The sequence below is a fragment of the Hesperophylax consimilis genome, chromosome 15 (assembly GCF_061612785.1).
Source record: "Hesperophylax consimilis isolate HC1 chromosome 15, BYU_Hcon_1.0, whole genome shotgun sequence".
Lineage (NCBI taxonomy): Eukaryota > Metazoa > Arthropoda > Insecta > Trichoptera > Limnephilidae > Hesperophylax > Hesperophylax consimilis.
In genome coordinates, this window is record NC_142850.1 from 33,527,212 (window position 1) to 33,546,941 (window position 19,730).

At 34.6% G+C, this 19,730-nt stretch overlaps 2 protein-coding genes across 3 annotated transcripts; one reads left to right on the top strand and one right to left on the bottom strand.

Moving 5' to 3' along the window:
- The first annotated feature begins 894 nt into the window (after positions 1-894).
- LOC149417647 (dehydrogenase/reductase SDR family member 7) lies at positions 895-10,817 on the top strand. Of its 2 annotated transcripts, none has more exons than XM_089640482.1 (6): positions 895-993; positions 1,436-1,564; positions 1,782-1,931; positions 4,224-4,576; positions 8,415-8,701; positions 9,271-10,817. In XM_089640482.1, the coding sequence occupies exons 2-6, from the start codon at positions 1,441-1,443 to the stop codon at positions 9,344-9,346; spliced, it is 990 nt and encodes a 329-aa protein (XP_089496608.1). In that variant the 5' UTR covers positions 895-993; positions 1,436-1,440; the 3' UTR covers positions 9,347-10,817. The 2 variants fall into 2 exon arrangements, with proteins under 2 accessions (XP_089496608.1, XP_089496607.1); XM_089640481.1 differs by lacking the exon at positions 895-993 and adding an exon at positions 1,082-1,354.
- Positions 10,818-15,048: 4,231 nt separating this feature from the next.
- Positions 15,049-16,312, bottom strand: mRpS2 (mitochondrial ribosomal protein S2). The gene is made up of 3 exons (XM_089640485.1): positions 16,140-16,312; positions 15,862-15,963; positions 15,049-15,753 (listed from the first exon to the last, which is right to left on the bottom strand). Exons 1-3 carry the CDS (start codon positions 16,162-16,164, stop codon positions 15,104-15,106), a joined length of 777 nt encoding a protein of 258 aa, XP_089496611.1. The 5' UTR covers positions 16,165-16,312; the 3' UTR covers positions 15,049-15,103.
- Between the last annotated feature and the right edge of the window lie 3,418 nt (positions 16,313-19,730).

Here is a 19,730-nt window from a genome sequence, read left to right on the forward strand (position 1 = left end):
AATGTGATGGATTGTCGACGATGATATATTAAATGTATATATTATTGATATAATGAATTTATGCCGCCTTTGCTTTCCAAGCAGTTGATCCATGGTCCTAAAAAGCCCTGGACAGCATTAGTGCGATTTTGTAGAATGGCATGGAAGCCAAATCTAAGGCGAGGAGAAATTGCCTTGCAGCCATCTTGTATGACAAAATTTTGATTTGTGATTGATTAAATAAGAAGTTAATACTGATAAATCTAAACAAAACGTAAAACAGAACAAGAAACAGAAAAATTAAAAGAAAACTGGGAATCAAACCCAGGATCTCTTGTCTTACCGGGAAAGGCGTCCTAAACCACTCGACAATTTGGGAGCGTCATATTTGTCGATCTCATATTTCAAATTCGTATTTTTTGTGTTTTTAATGAAGTTATAACCATTGAATAGAGGGTATCTTGTTTGGTCATTTGTTACAACGTCTTATGATTTTGTTGATATAAGTTGAGATAAGGAATGAGATGTCATTAAAAAATTTAAGAAAGTTTCGGTATTTTTCATACATCTTTCCCCTTCCCCGATGCTTCAAATTATTGTTGTCGAATTGCTCTGTCCAAGGCTTTTTAGGTCCATGAGTTGATCGGGGTTCGGTTCTCGGCTGTGGCATTTTTTTCAAATTATTCAAAAAATTTGAATTGTTTCAAAAAATATATTTTAAATTTTACTGCGATTTATCACTGGTCTGCGTTGGCAATAAATAAAATACATATCACTCTGCTATAAACAGTACGAAGCCATAAACATTAAACCTACTTATAATCAATCTCAAGTCACCGAGTTTCACATCACCCTCAGTAGGTACCCATACCTACCTGTTCGAATGGAATATCTACGCTACCTGTTTTGTGTCAAAAAATCGTCAAACATTAACCTTCAAATACCTACCTGTCAAACGTCAAATTGACACCGGCGCGGTGTTGAACTTGAAAGGTTGATTTATTTGCTGAAAACGTAATGAAACCATTTTGCTATATTTACGGGTACACTTACCTAATAATTTAAATTCACTAAGAAATATGTTTACATATAAAACTAGAAAATTATGCAAAACCACAGACAGTAATTGTTTGTCTATTGTAATAAAATAAAAACATTAACATCGTTCTGTTATCTGTGTTATCACTAATTATTATTCTTATTGAATATTATTTTATTTACATTTTCCCACTATCTCGAGCAAGCAAATCTGATGCGAGGTTAAAGTCTGTGAATGAGCAATCATTATTTCACTTTGAAATTATTGTCCAAACAGTTTATTGTCATTCTTCGTTTTGAGTTAAGAAAATTGTGAAGTATTGAAATCTGAAGTCAGGTAGAGCTACATGTGCATTTATGAGTCAAAAATAGATAGTTACCTAGTAATATGTTATTTAATTGTTTTATTTTCTTTCAGGAATTATGGAGTTCCTCTTTTGGTTGGGACTCTTGGTATTAATTTATTATCTGGTGTATATTTTAATATGTTTCCTGGGAGACTGCGATGCTGCCACGCTATATGCGGAGAATTTTGGAAAACCCATAAGTAAAAAAATTGCTGTATATTTTACTGTAGTGATACATTTAAAAAATTTAAGAATATTTTGCTTTCTATGCGTACATTTGTGGTATTAAGCTGTGTACTTCCTTCTTCGTACCAATCTGGAGAAATGTTTTATCACTGTACATTTCGACAATAACAATACAAAATCTGCTTTGATTTTGGTGCTTGTATATTATAAAACATTTTGTTTCATTTGCAGGTGTTCTCCGTGGAAAGGTTGTTTGGATAACCGGAGCATCGAGTGGCATCGGTGAAGGTCTGGCTGTGGAATTGGCCCAAAACGGAGTTAAACTCGTCGTATCCGCTAGAAGAGAATCTGAACTTGAAAGGGTGAAGAAAAGATGCATTGGTACCTAATTTGAAAATGTTATATTATTTTTAATGGGTACCTAACTATGTACCAACTCCTTTAATGAGCATTTCTTGGTCACCAAGTTGTTTAAATCAGTCACCTTCATGTATTGAAATAATATTGAATTCAAAAATAGAATACAATGTTTGAATGGATTTTTAAAAACTACTTCCCACGGTGGCAGTGATGTTAAGAGATAAATACATAAATACATAATTGCTTAAAGAGATAAATACATAATTGCGTAGATCCAGAAATTCTTGACACACAAAACTGCAAATTTTATGAGAATTGTAACAAAGAACTTGCAACAGTGAAATCCTGATAATATAATTTCAATCCCTTGAAAACTGAAAGCAAAAATGACCTAATTAACCCACATATTTTGTTGTTTTCTCACAAGAAGTTTTCTGTTTCTGTTCCCTTGAAGAACCTTTTATGAGACTTTGGCTACATATGTCTTTGTTATAACGTGATCATCAATATTTGAATGATCTCCCTTTCACACTTCTTCTTCCTAGCACTATCCCAACTCATTGCCTAGGTAGGCTGTTGGGGTCGGCTCTTCTCGTTCTCAGGTTATAGCTTCTTCGGTTCTGAGTGTCGCTTTCATCTAGGCCGTTTCTTTGTAGGATTTTGGAGCATTGGGTCATCCAGGAGTTCTTTGGTCTACCTCTGGATGACTGTCTTTGAAGCTCTAAAGACATTGCCTGCTTCACTGTGTGGTCTGGTGGTCTCCGTCTTATGTGCCCATACCATCTTAACTGTCGTTCCTCTAGCTTACTGTTTATGTCAGTGACACCCAGGCTACCACGAATGCGTGAGCTTTTAATTTTATCTTTTAATGATACTCCTGCCGTCCATCTAAGCATTCGCATTTCTGCTGATTCGAGTTGCCTAGAGTAGGAGTTGTACATAGTCCAGCATTCGGAGCCATATATTATCGCGGGTCTAACAATAGTCTGGTATGTCTTTCCTTTAAGTTTTATTGGCATTTTCGTGTTGCACAAAATTCCTGTTACGGATCTAAATTTCATCCATCCCACTCCTATCCTATGGTTGACATCCGCTGCACATCCTCCGTCTCTGTGGATGAGTGAGCCCAGATACTTAAATGAGTCACAGTTGGCTAATGTTACTCCATCCAATTGCATCGAAGGAGTTACAGCATTTGGGTCTTCAAATGGTAAATACAAATATTCCGTCTTTTTCCTGCTAATTTTTAGTCCATTATCCTCCAGGATCTTTCTCCACCTTTCCAGGCTATTTTGTAGATCACAATGATTTTCTTCTATCAGTACTACATCATCTGCAAAAAGCATAGTCTTGAGAATACTGTTCATTTCTTGACTCGTTAGGTAATTCATGACCATTATGAATAGCAATGGGCTGAGGACAGATCCTTGGTGTACCCCCACTTTAATTGGAAATGTTGGTGACATCCCTGATGTGCATCTTACTTGTGTTTCTACGTCTGTATACATATCTTGTATGGAGAGCACATATCCTTCTGGTACGTTATGAGATCTCAATGCCGCCCATATCAGGCTTCGGGGTACCCTGTCAAATGCTTTTTCCAAGTCTATAAATACCATGTGTAAATCTTTTTTTGCATCTCGATATTTTTCAACTATGATTCTGACTGTTTGAATAGCATCTATTGTTGATTTCCCCGATACAAAGCCGCATTGATCGTCGTGTATTTTTACAATATTCCTAATTCGTGTGTTTATAATCCTCTCATATATTTTCATGGTGTGAGACATAAGCTTTATCCCTCTATAATTGTCGCACTTCCTAGAGTCTCCCTTATTTTTGTAAAATGGAAGAAGATAGCTTTTCCTAAAGCTTTCTGGCATTGGTTCTCCGGTCAGTACTTTATTATACAGGTTGCAAAGCCATTTATGTCCCACTTCCCCACACTCTTTCCATAATTCGGCTGGAATATTGTCTGGCCCCACTGCTTTCCCCTTTTTCATTTGTGATATGGCTACTTTAACTTCTGTCGGAGTGATTTCTTCAACTGGCCCCAGCACTGGTTTCTCTGACACATGAATTGTTCTTGGAAATTCTTCGTTCAGTAATGTAGAATAATAATCTTTCCATCTTTCACATATTTTGATTTCGTCTGTGATCAACTCACCGTCAGTGTTTTCTATGTATTTGGGTGTTCTAATAGATTTGGCCCTTTCTCTCCTGTGTGCTGCGATTTTGTATATTTTTTGCCTTGATCTCCCTTTCACACTGTATGCATATAATACCTAATTGAGATAAAATGATTTCTTTCAGCGGCTTCAAAGGGTAAACTTTTACCGGCAGACGTGTTGGTTCTGCCCCTCGACGTATCGGCAATGGAGAATCACCAAGAGCTCTTTGACCGAGTATTGGAGCACTTCGGGGAACTGCACATCTTGGTCAACAATGCCGGCAGATCGCAGCGCTGCATCTGGGAGAACATCGAGACAGAGGTGGACCGGAAGATGTTCGAACTGAACGTGTTTGGCTTAGTGAACTTGACGAGGATTGCCGTCAAGTATTTCATTGCCAAAGGCGAAGGGCACGTGGCTGTAACGTCCAGCACTGCGGGAATCGTTGGAGTGCCCTATTCGGCTTCTTACACTGCTACCAAGCACGCAATACATGTAAGAATTGTTCATTGATATATGTGTGGCACTGATAGTTTCATTGTGACCTCTCTCTCTATTTTATAAGGTACAATGTATGTATCAGTGGTAGCAACAGAGCTCTCAGTAGCAGAAACCCCTTGACTTGGTAAGTAATATTATAGAGTGTGTTCTTGTTTATGAGATTCTTGTCTGTGAACTAAAATGTGAATGTAAAATTACATTATTAGAATCGCAAGATTGTAAGTCACAGCACAAAACTTTCATTGAATCTATAATGTACTAGCGATGGGTCATGCCTCATTTTATTGAGAGCGGGAGCCACAGATCATTATTTTTGTACGGCTCAATTGAACGGGAGTAATGTGCTCAGAGCATATGAGCAATGAAAATACTTTGCTCGCCTGATACGACTCGCCCGATATGGCTCCCCCGATACGGCTCCCGGCTCCCAGCGTAAGCGTATCAATGATCGTACTACTCTTGGTACCGGTACGACTCTTGGTACTGGAATGACTCTTGGTACCGGTATATGTTTTTTTTATATATTCAATAATATTATCATTAAATTTAAAAAAAAAAAGTTTTTTTATAGACAAGCTCTGCTGTTTAATTATTATTACGCGTGACAGCTGTTTCGCCCTCTGAAGGCATTATCAAACTGCCAGACAGTTTGATAATGCGAAACAGCTGTCACGCGTAATAATAATTCCACAGGAAAACTTGTTTATAAATAAAATGTTTTTTTGTAAATTTATTAATAATATTAAAGAAAAACCAAAAATTTAAATGGAGTTCTACAGATTAATCTTGATAACAGTAAATAAAGTGGGTACATATGCCTTAGTCCAGATGTCGGACTGTCATACGCCGTTCACGTCTCTGAGTATGTAATAACAAAATACTTGGATAATTTGAATGGCGCTATTTTTATAAAATATCTCCTGATAAAACAGAGTTACCGTTCAATTGAGCCGGGGTACGGTTTACCAGAAGTTATTTCAGTTAGTTATTTCATATATATAACTATACCAAAAAACACTTCATATATTAATATATATAAAAAAAACATCTTACTTATTTAAAAATTATTAAAAAAAATATATATATATATTTCATGATATTTGTTCATAATTAAATTTATTTGTAACTTTGATGTAATATTAATTTTCTTATAATTAAATTATACATAAGTAAATGAAATCCTCAGCACGGGAGATCCCAGTGAGGATATCATTACATATATCTATTTGTTACACAAAAAAAAGATAATAAAACACTTTATTTTATGCTTCCGATTTTGTTGTCCGGGTTAAATCTTCCCCATAGCAAAAACTAAACCCTTCCACTCACTTTTCCACAAATGATCAGCTAGTCAATCAACACTATGCAAATGCATTATATAAGTAAAATAAATACAAAACAATACAAGAACAACAACACGTCAACTCACCAGAGATCAAATGGGAAAAAAAAATTCACCGACTCCAGATATTTTCATATCAGAGGGTTCGGCTCGGTAGAACTCCTAACAGGGCCTATAAATCCTACTGATCCCTCAACATAAATATTTAAAAAATCTTTCGTTATCCTACATGTATTCAAAATGACCGACTTTTGCATCTTTATATATAAATTTTTTGATAGATCTAATACGCCTAAATTTTTAATGAGAGAGCTAGGTATAATGCCAGTAGCCGAAATAACGAATGGTAATATTTTTATAGTCTGAGAATGCCAAATTCTTTTTATTTCGTTTCCTAAATCTGTGTATTTTCTAATTTTTTCATTAACAGATTTTTGAATGTTACAGGAATTTGGAATAGCGACATCAATGATATAAGTTATTTTTTTAATTTTGTCATGTAAAACTATATCGGGTCTATTATGACTAATCGTTCGGTCTGTTAGTATAGTTTTATCATAATATATTTTATAAAATTCGTTTTCTAAAAATGAATTTGGTTCGTATTCATAGTATGGTACTATATTACGGCAGTCAATCAAGTTATGTTTAATTACCAAATTTTGGTGAATTATTTTTAAAACTTGATTGTGCCTAAATGTATACTCGGACGGTGCTAATATAGAACATCCAGATATAATATGTTCTATAGTTTCCGGAAAAGCCAAACATTTTCTACACAAATCATCAATTTGATTTGTATCTTTGATTATATGCTTTCTATAATTTTTAGTATTAATGACTCTATCCTGAATGGCAAGCATAAATCCTTCTATTTCTGCGCTCAACTCTCCAATACTCAACCATTTGTTTGACGAAAATTTGTCAACATATGTTTGGTTGAGATAATTGAAGTGTTTTGCGTGTAAAATTTTATTTGACCAGGAATCTAATAATTCCTGGTTGGGATTTATAAAAATGTTGGCATTCTCATCGTATAAATTTAAAGGTGTAATATTTCTATCTGCCTTGCAAATTATTTTGTGCATTTCTGAGCTATGAGCTTTCCTATGGAAAAAAGTTCTTAGCATTTCTACCTGATTATGTTTTTTATTTTTTATTTATTTTTTTTTTTTTTAATAATTTTTTTTATTTTTTTTTATTTTTATTATTATTATTATTTGAATACTGCTCATCAAAAAGAGCGGCTTGTCCTTTCTTGGACTAATTCTGTGGGAATTATTTAATTGACAAAGAATAACTTATTCCTTTGACTTCTATTTGTCAAAACATGAATAATTTTGTTTTGGAAATATTCACACAAATATCTATCGAATTTCAACTTTTTCAATCTTTACTTTCTCAATTTTTCTAATAAGATATTATAATGTAATACTGTTTAATAAGCTAAATCAATCAAACCAATCCCATTTATTACTAGTGCCGACCCGTGAAAAATACTGGGTATAAATAATTGTAGGATTTGTGAGGATGAAAGTATTTATAATAAAAAATATTTATTATTAATTCATTGCCTTTCAAAGGAATAAACTTACTTATTTGAAAATGTACGACATCTGTCCAACAACATTACTAAATTACAAGACACATTATATTCATAATAATCGAACAAAAAATGTAGCACCGGTTATGGAAAGCATAGCATGGCAATGGCAAAAATAAAATAAAAAACATACATTCTTTATCACTATAATGCTGTATTGAAAGTGAGACAAACGATGTATGTGTGTCTGCTTGATCCTAAGGAAAAATTTAATCATTATCGTAAATTTCTCTCACACGTATTAAAGGTATGAAACATCGTTGCCGTGGGAGATATAAATGCGCCTTTTCAAAGAATATGTGTGTAAGAATGAAATAATTAAATTATCGAAGGAAGCAAACACTTTGTGGCTTGACATTATTACACAAATGAAAGAATATCTTTGTTTTAAACCACTTTATTACATTTATATACGTCGACCGGTTTCGGTTGAACTCAACCTTCATCAGGACAGTACAAATATAAACTAAAATGGTCGACCGGTACAAATGTAAACCGGTCGACGTATATAAATGTAATAAAGTGGTTTAAAACAAAAAGATATTCTTTCATTTGTGTAATGAAATAATTATAGGGACGGCCCGCTAAAGTATGTCCTCTGCACCTAGTTCAGTGAAACCACATGCGTTTTCTCAGTAATGTGTCTTTGCTATTAATTCATCTAAGCAACTGTCAAGCTGAACAAAATAAATACACATTTCGAATAAGGAAAGATTAAAATATTTTTGTGTATCTTCTTTATTGCTCGTCTGATATGATGTGATTCATATTACTCCTCCCTTCCAATTTTATAAATTAAAATTTCGTTGAACATGTATAAGCATATTAAATATTGCACATTACCCATGCACTGACTATCGAAATTAGTATGTTTATTATTTTTCTAGGGCTACTTCAATTCTCTCCGTGCTGAGAAATTCATGAAGAAACTGACGGTGACCATCGTGTGCCCCGGGCCGACCTTCTCCAACTTCCTGCAGGAGAGCTTCACCGGAAAGCTGAACGAAAAGTTTGGGCAGTCCGTCCAGTCCAGCGACAAGCGGATGAGTGCGGAGAGATGCGGTCGTCTGTTTGCTGTGGCGCTGGCTAATAAACTAGATGAATCCTGGGTCGCCATATTCCCCATCATCGGATTATCCTACATGAATTGCTATTTCCCTAACCTCTTGAAAAGGTAACTAAATCAACAAGTGTTTTCACATATTCTACATTAAGTAGAGGCGTGCGTTCCATATTGGAATATAAGCACTGCCTACCCTGCCTTACTCGCATAAAAATAAGTGCAGGAGTGCAAATTATATCCTTTCTGATTTTACTGTTGTGTGAAATAATGTGAGGTGTAGTAAGAAGTTATCTATAATCTGATAACATTTTATCATTTCAAACTAATTATTGTTAAAGTAATATGTATATAATATTATATATGTTTATCCGAGACACTATCTAGGTTAAAATCCAATTCTTTAGAATTTTTAACTTGTTCAAAAAGATGCAAAAATTTTGAAAAAATTAGTTACAAGATAATATTGAATTTTAAATATAAGATTGACAAAAATGCCATATAATTATTAGGTCCCAATAGTCAAGCGGTTAAAGACGTTGTCCCGGTAAGACAGAGATTCTGGGTTTGATTCCCAGTTGAGCATGTTACCTTTTTATTTTTCTGTGTCCTTCATTTCGATTTATTAGTATTATCTTCTTCAATAACATATATAAGTACTAAATGTTTTTATTTATTTTCAGAATTATGAGTTTCCTGGGCCCAAAGATATTCCTGAAGCTGCGTGATAGCAGAGTCTCATTGAAAGTAGATAAATAATATGTCGTTCGTCGTAACAGCATTAGAGGCATTTAAATCTAACTAAAATATATGTGCTTTTGGTGCCTTAGTATTTATAATATGTATGAAATCACATTTTGACTGATGATTTTATAATATTGACATGTCCTGCAAACTGCTACAAACATATCAGTTACTTTACATAAGCATCTTTTGAAGCTATTTTTTAAAGTAGTTAATCTTATTGGTTTTTAATTTTCAAATGTATTATGGGTATTAAAATTATTCATAAACATTACTTATAAAGTTTCTTGTGCTAAGTATACACTTGCCAGCTAAAGCACGAGCTGAATAACGAATTATCGGAAAGGAATGATGCAACTACAAACGGCGTGAATCGCAGCTTGCAGTTGCTTCGTTCCTTTCCCATAATTCGTGATTCGGCTCGCATGTCGGTTTGCAAATGTGTACACAGCACAACAGATATTTGTTCATTAAGTACATTGTGCAGGGTGTAAAGATGAAAATTCCTAAAATGTATGAACACCTATAAACATGGTGTACGGAATCTGGTGGTGTAAGTAGAAAACTGGTGAATTTACACCATTTTTGGAGACAATTTTGTGGTACACTTTTTTTTTATTTGAACTTTCGTTTTCGAGTAAATTGAGGGAAGTTGGAATATTTTAAGTCAAATTTGCCACGGAGTTACTATCTAAATATATTTATTGTCTTTTAAAATGCGTCAAAGTGTAAACTCGGTTTTAATAGTTTCTTAACCTGAAAGTTTCCAAAAAAGTAAAATAAAATCTTAATACATAATCAAAAATTAAGATTTTTTTTTTTTGGATTCTCTGTGATGTAGATTCCCCAGTTTCCCCGCTTGTATTAATTTCCGGACACCTTATATACTATCATAATGGTTGCAGGTACATATTTGTAGATGTGTGTCTACATAGTTATGTACATGTTGAAATTAAATGAACCAAATATTTTTTATATGGCTTGATGGGTAATATTTGCCAAGCTTTTATTTTGTGAATGTGTCATTTTATGTGAATAATCGTTGTAAAGTTATCTTGTTTTCTTTTTAATTTCACAAGGTCTGCGTTGAATATATGTATTATATAAAGGAAGAAAACCTGTCTATCCTTGTTGATTAATTATTGGTGAATACATAATCATTTATTTCACTTAAATAATTATAATTTAAAGAAAGAATGGTTTAAAACTTTGATATTCTAGCGATTACATTCCATTTTGTAATAATATATTATATTTGTTAATAAATGTCCTAATAGCATTTGCTTGCCAGCACGCCTTACAACCTGCCAGTTAAGACAGGATTATCGTGCTACACGTCACTGGCGTTTAAAGGGTTATTTGAAAAAGTTAACTGTGATGTTTAATTGACTAGTGTTGTGAAGTCTTACCATAAAAAATCCTGCATTTTTAACTTATATTACTCTGGATAAATGTTCCTTTTATTAATAAAATAAGGTTTTATCAATATGTGTAATTTTTTTCCAGTTATTGTATAATGCAATATCCTTTCTACTGAATTAAATGTATGTGAGTGTTAACCACTTGAGCGATAGCTACCCAAACCTAGGTAGCAGCGCTCATGTCTTTGAGCGACAGCTACCCTAATGTGGGTAGTGTTGTAGGAAGGTGATTTTTATGAATTAAAACGAATCAATTATTTTTTTTATGAGACCAAACAATGTGGTATAAACAGTGGATTAATTAGCTTTCAGTAAACAGTTAAATGAATGTTTACATAAATAATGTATTAAATGTACTTATGCATTATTCAAACTATATAAACAAGCAAGGTAAACTTAAAATTATTCAATCTTCTTCTTTCGTATGGTGGGGGGGTCAGAGGGGGATATACAGGTCTCGAGCCATTCTAGGGCCTCAGGCGTTGCCTGTGAACGGGGAATGAATGGAGCGGGCATTCGTTGACCACATGTTCGGTAGTCTGCACCGCACCACATTCACACATTGCCGACTCTTTAAGGCCCCATCTGTGCATCATGTGGGCACAGCGGCTATGGGAGCACCTTAACCTATTCATGGCGGACCGGGTTTTGCTAGGCAATGAGAACCCAGGCTGTCTCCCGGTGGGGTCCTGTACGAGATGGGCTTTTGTCATCTTGGCTGGTTGCCACTCTGCTTTGTGGCTCGCTTGACTCGCTCTAGAAGTTTGTACATTGTACTTAAAAGCGAGATTGGCCGGTAGCTGTTTGGATCCTTTGGTGGCTTATTGGGTTTGAGGATCGCAATCACTTTAGTCTTTCTCCAGGTATTTGGTATTTCTCCAGTTTTGAAATTTTCAGTGAATAGTTTTGCGATCCTTAGTTTTGTCCGTGGCCCAGCATGTTTCAGAAAGTCTGGGAGAACTCCGTCACATCCAGCTGCTTTCCCAGCTTTTGTTAAAGTGAGGGCGATGTCTACATCATCAGCTGTAACGGCGACCACAGTATTACGGTTCACCGGCCATTTTAGCCGCGCCACCTTCAGAGATTTTTGGACCTGGTGGTTTATGTTAGACCTTGTTGTCGTTTTTGAACTACGGAATAGTTGTTGAGCAACAGCATTTGGTGACACTTTGGGCATTGTTTTAGTTGGCTGATCTGCAGCTCTAATTCGCGTGAGTGTTTGCCATGCTTTTCTGTTCCATTGCTCGAAATTCATTTCTTCCATGAGTTCATTCCACCGTTATTATTCACAAATAAATTATACCAAAATTATTCATAAATTGCCCTTTCATAGAGGGCGCTAATTTAATTATGTTACAAAAGACACTTTACAAGTAATGCTTTGAAATATTTAGATGGATTGTTTTTTTGCGCCTCTGCATAATAAATTTGAATATGAATAAATAGTTTGTCTGTATAAAATCACAATCCTTTCAAGAAAGGCATACAAGCAGTAATCTTTACCGAGGCATCTGTTAATGCGCCTAACGTCTCTAGGTACCTACATATTTGTTTTATTTATTTATTGTTATCAAGTTTCATTTGTAAAACATTTTAATTTAAAGTTTTTCTTTTAGAATTTAGGTATGTTCAAAAATATTATTTTTTTAAATGATTTTCGTTGTATCATTCGATTCAGTACGAATGAATTCATAGTAAACAAAACCTCACTCGACCTACTTTGTCTTCATGTATTTTTCAAAAATTCCCCCTTCTACTGATTTTTTTTGGGCGGACTCTGCCAATATGAATGCATGACTAAAGTTTCATACATGCACAAATTGAATGAATGACTGAAGTTTCATACATGGACGAATTGAATGCATGACTGAAGTTTCATTAATGCACAAATTGAATGCATGATTGAAGTTTCATACCTTGTTTTACCTACTGCATACTCTACAATCACTTAGACAGATTTATGAATCTATCAGTATGGATTTAGTTATTTTCCGAGGAGAAACCTGATAAAAACAATTAGTTAACAATGATGACATTTTGTATAGCATTAGCTTCATGTTATTTAATAATATGATGCTGTGTGTATTTAAAAAATAACTCATAAAGGGTACGCAAATGAGGGTATTATCATCTAGTTTGCAAAAATCATCTGATAAAAGCTAGGATCTACATGAAAAATAGCTAAAGATATAATATACAACTACACAATAAGCTATTTTTTTAATCTTGGAAAGAAAACACCCTTATTGCGTTATTGGTACTTTGTTGTTTTTTTTATTTAAAAAAGGTTTTTCGAAAATAATGACGGTTGAGGGACCCTCCATAGAGCACTATTTAATTTGTTTGGTGTCGCAACAGTTGTGCAGTTGTCCGCGGTGTCTCAGTGAAATAGGACCCTTAAAGTAAAAAAAAAAAATAGTGTCCGAGATAATGCTGTACTTGGATTCTTTAGATAAAATTGATAATAACAATAAATTGTCTTTATTCCGCGGAGAGTTAAAAAAAAAATTACATTAACTTCACATTGGAGGTTTTGAGCAAAATCATTTTTCTCAGGGCCTAAGTCATCTTTGGGTATGCTGTGTGGAAGGGTATTTTTGAGAAGAGGGAGGAAACACAGAGACCAGAAAATCGTCCCAAGAACGAGTCGTAGAAACAACCCATTCTCTTGTGACAAATACCGAGGTTAATGTGATCCCATTAATCGGACCTATAGGTCTAAGTGATAGGTTAAATATATAAATGAAGTTGTAAATCACCCTTTAGGTGATTTTATTTGGAAATGGTACAATAGAAATGATCCAAACATTATTAGTAGAGAGTATCAATACACGCAGACAAGTAAGAGAAGTGTATAATAAGAGTAAATAATAAATGCACAATAAAAATAAGAAAGCACCATCGATTACTTCTATTTCGTTTGGATTAAAGATCATTGGGGGCCTATATGAGTCATAGAGATAATAGTACAGAAGAGATAGTAATTATTTCAACTAATTTTATACATAAGATGTACTACCATAATAAAGCTAGGCTTGTGTATGTGTGTGGGATGTGTCATTTAGTTTGTTATTTTTTCATGTATAAGCCAAAGTATTCAGTTTATAATTTCAGTGTGTTTTTTAACGTTAATTTAAATATTTATTTAGCATAAAAAGTATATTCGAGGTGTTCCAAATAGTTTTTCGTGACTAGAGGTTTTTCATTTCCAGATTTGTGTGAAAATTCCAAGTGGATTTGCAACTCTGTCTTATTTCTTTTTCCACTATGCTCCAATGTACTCGAACCTGGACTCTGATGGCATTCCACGATGAGGATTTTCTGGAGTTGTCGATTATATCCCACATTCCTATATTAATGTAGTTAAACTATCGAATGTAGAATAGTTTTTATTATCAGCAGAGAATCTTACATTCATATCTACTTTTTCTTATATTAGAAACTGCTGTATTATTGTAACATTAATCTTTCAACAATTTCATTGTTTCTAACTGACATATAATTATATGTACAACTAACGATATATTATATGAATCCTATAATTTCTATACCCGCTATATCCGATTTTTTGACAAAATGATCTGAGTATGACATCTTGTTCACATTTTTGCGAGCAACAAGAGGAGCCTAAAATTGAGTTTCAAAACCCTCCTTATCGCGACCAAAAACCATGTTTAAACTGCGAGTGAGAAACCAAATCCGCTATATCATACAGAAAGTTACTATCAAAACCCGCTATATCGGATTCAACGAATCACAAGCAGTTATTTTGCCAAAATACAATATGGCCGCCGCTCTGATGCCACGCTCGTGTGTCAAAATGATCTACGCGTGAGTTTCTAAACCCGCCATGTCGGCTCAGTTGACTTTCAAAATCACGAAGTGAGTATCAAAATCCGCTATATCCATTTTATTTATCGAAATTACTTAATTATTGCTAGACATATATAGAAAAATAAATGCTTTTCGAAATTTTATTACTCCAATTCATTATATAAAAAATTGTAATGCATTTACTTATGTACGCTAGAGATGTGACAGTTTTTTGCAGTTTTCTCCAAATCAATGAAAGTTGATATAGCGGGTATAGAAATTACACGACTCATATATTCTGTAATTTTTTGATGAAATAAATAAATTTAAAAAAAAGAATGGCTATTTATAACATTATTCAGAATATTGTAAATGAACTACAGTTCTGATAGCGGTTTTCTTAATCTTGAGTCGTACACATTTGTATACTATATTTACACCTCGGGGTTGCAAATTGAGGTAGTAATGAAATGAATCAAACACAGAAAACATTATTTATTATACTAAGTAAACATTCTAATTACAACTATAAAACAAACTATTCATTCTCGGCCAGCACCTTCTGTCTCTCCTCCTTTCCTCGCCTGATGGCTTCCTTAAATAGCTTACAATACAGCTCAACGGCCACGGGACTGTCATCATTACCAGGCACCGGGTAGGAGATGATGGTCGGGTCACTGTTTGAGTCCACAATTCCAATAGTCGGAATCAACATCTTGGCACTATCTCTGATGGCGACATGGGGTGCTAGAATAGGACTCAGCGTACTTAAAAAGATGCATAAATCAGGTAAACGTGTGACAGCTTGGAACTGGTGATCCGCATTTGTGAATATTCCTCCTCTCCACATTCTCGTGTTTGCGTACTCTCCGCATTCTTGCGCAGTCTTTTCAACCGTATACGAGTTTTGTGCGCTTCGTATGAAGAACAATATGATTCCTCCGCGGTACGCAATGTGAGCCGTAAAGTTTAACGCTTGTCGCATGTGTTCAGCAGTCACGTCCAAATCGAATATCAGGTGATCGAGGCGGGAGCCAAATAGGTAAGGCCGCATCTTGTCGTTGAGCGAACCCACTTTGTGACCAAAGTGAACGCGGGCATCGTATAGATCCTTGACTGTGAACATGTTGTGTACATTGAAATAATCAGCATGCTTCAAAGGGTCCACTTTTATTGGCTTTACAACGGCTGAAACAGAAAATGAATGTCAAAAAGATTAACGAAAAAAGGACATAGTTAAAAATTTGAAAAAAAACACTTACAATAGCAACAAATATAAACTTTATTTTTATTTACCATTTTCAACAGGTTCCAAAGGTTTCTGCTCTGCTTGCGCCGATAAATGTTGACGTCTTAATGCAATGAAGGAGTTTTTTAATAGTTTGTGGGGTTTTAAGGCTGAAATAAAATGGAGTTAAGCGTTGTATTAACAACAACATTAAAGATTATAATTTGAAACAGAGAACGCAAATGATTTGATTTTGCTGTAACTTGTACTTGGGGAATAATGATTCTTAGTTTATTTGTATTACTCTAAATGAAAAAAGAAATATAAAGTAAAACATGTAACTTACACATGAATGCAGAGGCCGTTGCCATATTAAATCCCAATAATTGACTTCTATAAAAAAAAACTAGCTAATATTTTCCAAGGCACGATTTTAACCTAAAATTAAATTTGACAGCTTTCGGAGATTTTGGGTTGTTTTTATTCGGTGTTGCCAGTAACATCAGGCACTCAACTTATTTGGCTTTGTAAATAATTCGGTTCCTCTCGAGAAGATTATTTTACCAACTAAAGTTACTTTTGACTTTTAAAGCATTGAAATATGACTTCTGTTCACAGACATAGGAATTAATAGACGAGAAGATAATGGCGAGGGGTAAAATCAACTGTTGAAGAACGAAGGGAGTGAAGCTGACTGTGATTCGTCAATAAATCAATCTGACAGTAAATAGGCATCTCGCATTATAATATCACCATTTACTTCTTAAAAGTAAAATCTGCTTTTGAATGAAAAGACATTTTTACATGGGAGCGCAAATTACTCGCCACGTTATGAACAAATTTGCGAAGTCCAAATTCGGCAAAAAAATTCGGTTCTATTTTCAGAGTCGAATATTTCGTTTAAGTATTTAGTTAAGACACTTTTATAAATGTTCATAATTTACTTCCCAGCAACCAACCAGCTTTGTGTTTCGCGTCCAGACGTTTCTCGATGTGATAGTAACAACTGATTCATATTATACGATGTGAATATGCTTAAAATAAAGTAAAATAATGCTTATATATGGAATGTAATACGACAATTGGGTTTATTCTCTTTTTCACATCTATTTTTACAAGTTTTCATAGTACAAGTCAACATTTTGCCGTGTTATTTCGTAAAATGAACCGATGATGCCTCGACCATAGTTCGCACAAGAATGATGACGTCACGTTTTCAAATTTCACTTGAGGCCATACGCGAGCCTAGCCGGCTCCAATGGAACCGGTATGGGGAGTGGGGATAATACGCTTTTAATCACTTAGGGCAGGTCTACTAATATTCATATGTCTATGCTTCTGTTGAAATCTCTGCGAGTTGATGAAGGATGCCCGAGAGGAAATGTTGGATGGCTTGAGAGGGATTACAAGACCGGCATGGAATGCCGATCTCGTGTTGAACAGAGAAAATTTTGAATGCTTCAAAAAGTTTGTAAAGTCCTGGGTAGAGAGATGGCCTGTGCTTAGAGTTGCTGATTTAGATTAAAATCATCTTTGTTTCAGGTGCCAAGCGTATTGTTCCTGTCACTCCACGGTTACTCCTCTTATAACAAATTTAATATTGTTTATGCGCGATTGCTTTATGTTTTATTTTTATTTTTATATACTCATTGGTTTTACTTTCTTTGTCTTATGGCATGATCGCAATGCATTTATTATTTTATTTGTTTGTTTTATTATTTCTTATTCATTTATTGTGTATACTGGCTTTTTACACCGTTTTTGCCAATTCTTTAAAATGTTTTTTTTTTTTTTTTTTTTATGCACATTCTTCCTTTTACTTTTGAATTTGGGCCTTATTTATTTATTAGGAACGCGTTGATAATGATAATACTGTTTCTTTTTGTGTTTTAGCTCTTTAATACTATGTTAATCTTTTTTTCCCTTCTTTTTTTCTATTATGAACGGTCAATTTGTTGTTGATCACAACTTATTTTCTACGTTTGTTATTTGCCTTTTTATTTGTTACTAACAAATTGGTTTATGAATAGGTTGTCGAACTGAACTCTATCGTACTGTATTGTTCATTTCCCCACCACGGGGGCGGATAGACCCTGTTCCTGCATCCAGTAAGGTGACATTAATCCGGGGCGGCTGTCCCACGAACCACGGGTGCCTCCCCCGGCATCATGAGCGGGCCTGGGGAATGTTTGCGCGAGCCCGGTCCCCTTCCGTCCTGCCTCCGGTGACCTGAGGCTCACTTCATTCCCTAGGGTCTTTGGGAGTATCTCCCCCCCCCCTCCCCCCATTTACATTTCTTCGAGGGTACTCTCGGAAAACTGGCTAAGGGACGCGGGTGCTTGGGATCGTTGTGGCCAGGCCGCTTGCCACGCTCATTCTTGCCGGGACCGCCCCGTGATAGTGGGGTACACTGCCCTCGATACGCGGCTTGTATATTTTTATGTTTCAATCATACTTCCACTTATAAAATTTGTGCTCCTTATTTATTATTTAATTTTAGATGCCAAACCACCAGGCGAACACATTTCATATGTGTTCTTATTTTGTGTTACTATTAATGTAAGTATGCATACATTATTTCGTACTAACAATCATGCATGCAGGGACATTGGAGGGTCTAGATTCGTTTTAAAATAAATGTAGCTTCTTTTTACAAAAAAATTAGAGTCCTGACGTGTGCGGCTAAGGAGGTTAAACAATCAGTTTCCTCACACAGCCGTCGGGAAAGGGTGGGTCCCCTCCAATGTTGAAATCTCTGCTGGCATTTTTCGTCTTTTTTTAATTTAACGTAATTAATTATTATTATTCTGAAAACTAACAACTATTTCCGTAGTTCATAAGACAATAATATTAACAGAATCAAAATTTCATCAAATTATTGTCCCTAATACGTTTCATTTAATATTTTATAATATTTTTTTTTAAAGGGAAATGAATATATTTTAAACAAAAGTAAAAACATGGCATAGAGATCGAAGTGATAGTCAACTTACAAACATTATAAAGACAACTTGAAACTAAATACAAAAGTTAAAACAACTATAGGCCGCCTCGTAATAGAAAACTCTAGTTAGGAGGACTTTGAAAAAAAAAACTTATATTATACTCTATTCCTACGTCGTGTGCAAATATTGCAATTGAAACTAAAAAAAATAGGTATACAATACACAGTGTGTTAAAAGACGTACTAGACTTACTTTCAAAAGTGATTCATGACATTTTTTGAAATTTCCTTAATATTATTTTGTAGAAAGTGCCAAAAACGGTGAAAGTTTTGCTCGATCTACCCTTTTCTGTCGAAGCTGTCATTATTATATTTAATATTATAAGCTACCTAGTGCTTTATGTACAAAAATCACTTATCCAAACCAACTAAGTCCAATTTACATGATCTGAAAAATTTCTAGAATCTTGATTAGGCATAGAAGAATAATTATTGGAGCTATTAAATTCTGAACTTCCGAAGGGTGGGAGGTTATAGGTCAGTATTGCGTAGGAAAAAAGAGAATGGTACTCTTAGATTACATTCCTGGAAAAAACAATTATATTATTTCGATCATCTCTTTTACCAATGTGATGTGGATAATACATTGTGGTAAGTATAGATCTCAAAAAACTTCATTTTCCAATCCCCCTTTCTTCTTTTACCCTCCTCCAGAGTCAAACCCCCAATGTAAATAATATAGCTTCGCCCTTGATTGTCATTCTTCACTCTCCGTTATTTATAATTAATGCATTTAGTATGTTCGATATCTTCAATGTCTTCACATTTGTATAGAATAAAGAAAACACAACAAGTGCTTAATCCAAATATTTGCCTAATCGAGGCTTAAATTGCCAATACTATGTGTACAAAATCTAAATGGGATGGAAATTACGATGTCAGGCGAGTGTCGGTGAAACGGAGCGCTGGGCTATTGGGCTAAATGGAACATTT

What these genes read in the sequence shown, in the direction of transcription:
- mRpS2 (XM_089640485.1), bottom strand. Translation starts at nt 16,164, where the DNA reads ATGGCAACGGCCTCTGCATTCATGT. An exon ending in AACGGCCTCTGCATTCATGT is followed by an intron (nt 15,964 to 16,139) that starts GTAAGTTACATG and finishes ATTTTATTTCAG; the next exon opens with CCTTAAAACCCCACAAACTA. An exon ending in TTTGGAACCTGTTGAAAATG is followed by an intron (nt 15,754 to 15,861) that starts GTAAATAAAAAT and finishes TTTCTGTTTCAG; the next exon opens with CCGTTGTAAAGCCAATAAAA.
- LOC149417647 (XM_089640482.1), top strand. Translation starts at nt 1,441, where the DNA reads ATGGAGTTCCTCTTTTGGTTGGGACTCTTGGTATTAATTTATTATCTG. An exon ending in GAATTTTGGAAAACCCATAA is followed by an intron (nt 1,565 to 1,781) that starts GTAAAAAAATTG and finishes TTTCATTTGCAG; the next exon opens with GTGTTCTCCGTGGAAAGGTT. An exon ending in GGTGAAGAAAAGATGCATTG is followed by an intron (nt 1,932 to 4,223) that starts GTACCTAATTTG and finishes GATTTCTTTCAG; the next exon opens with CGGCTTCAAAGGGTAAACTT.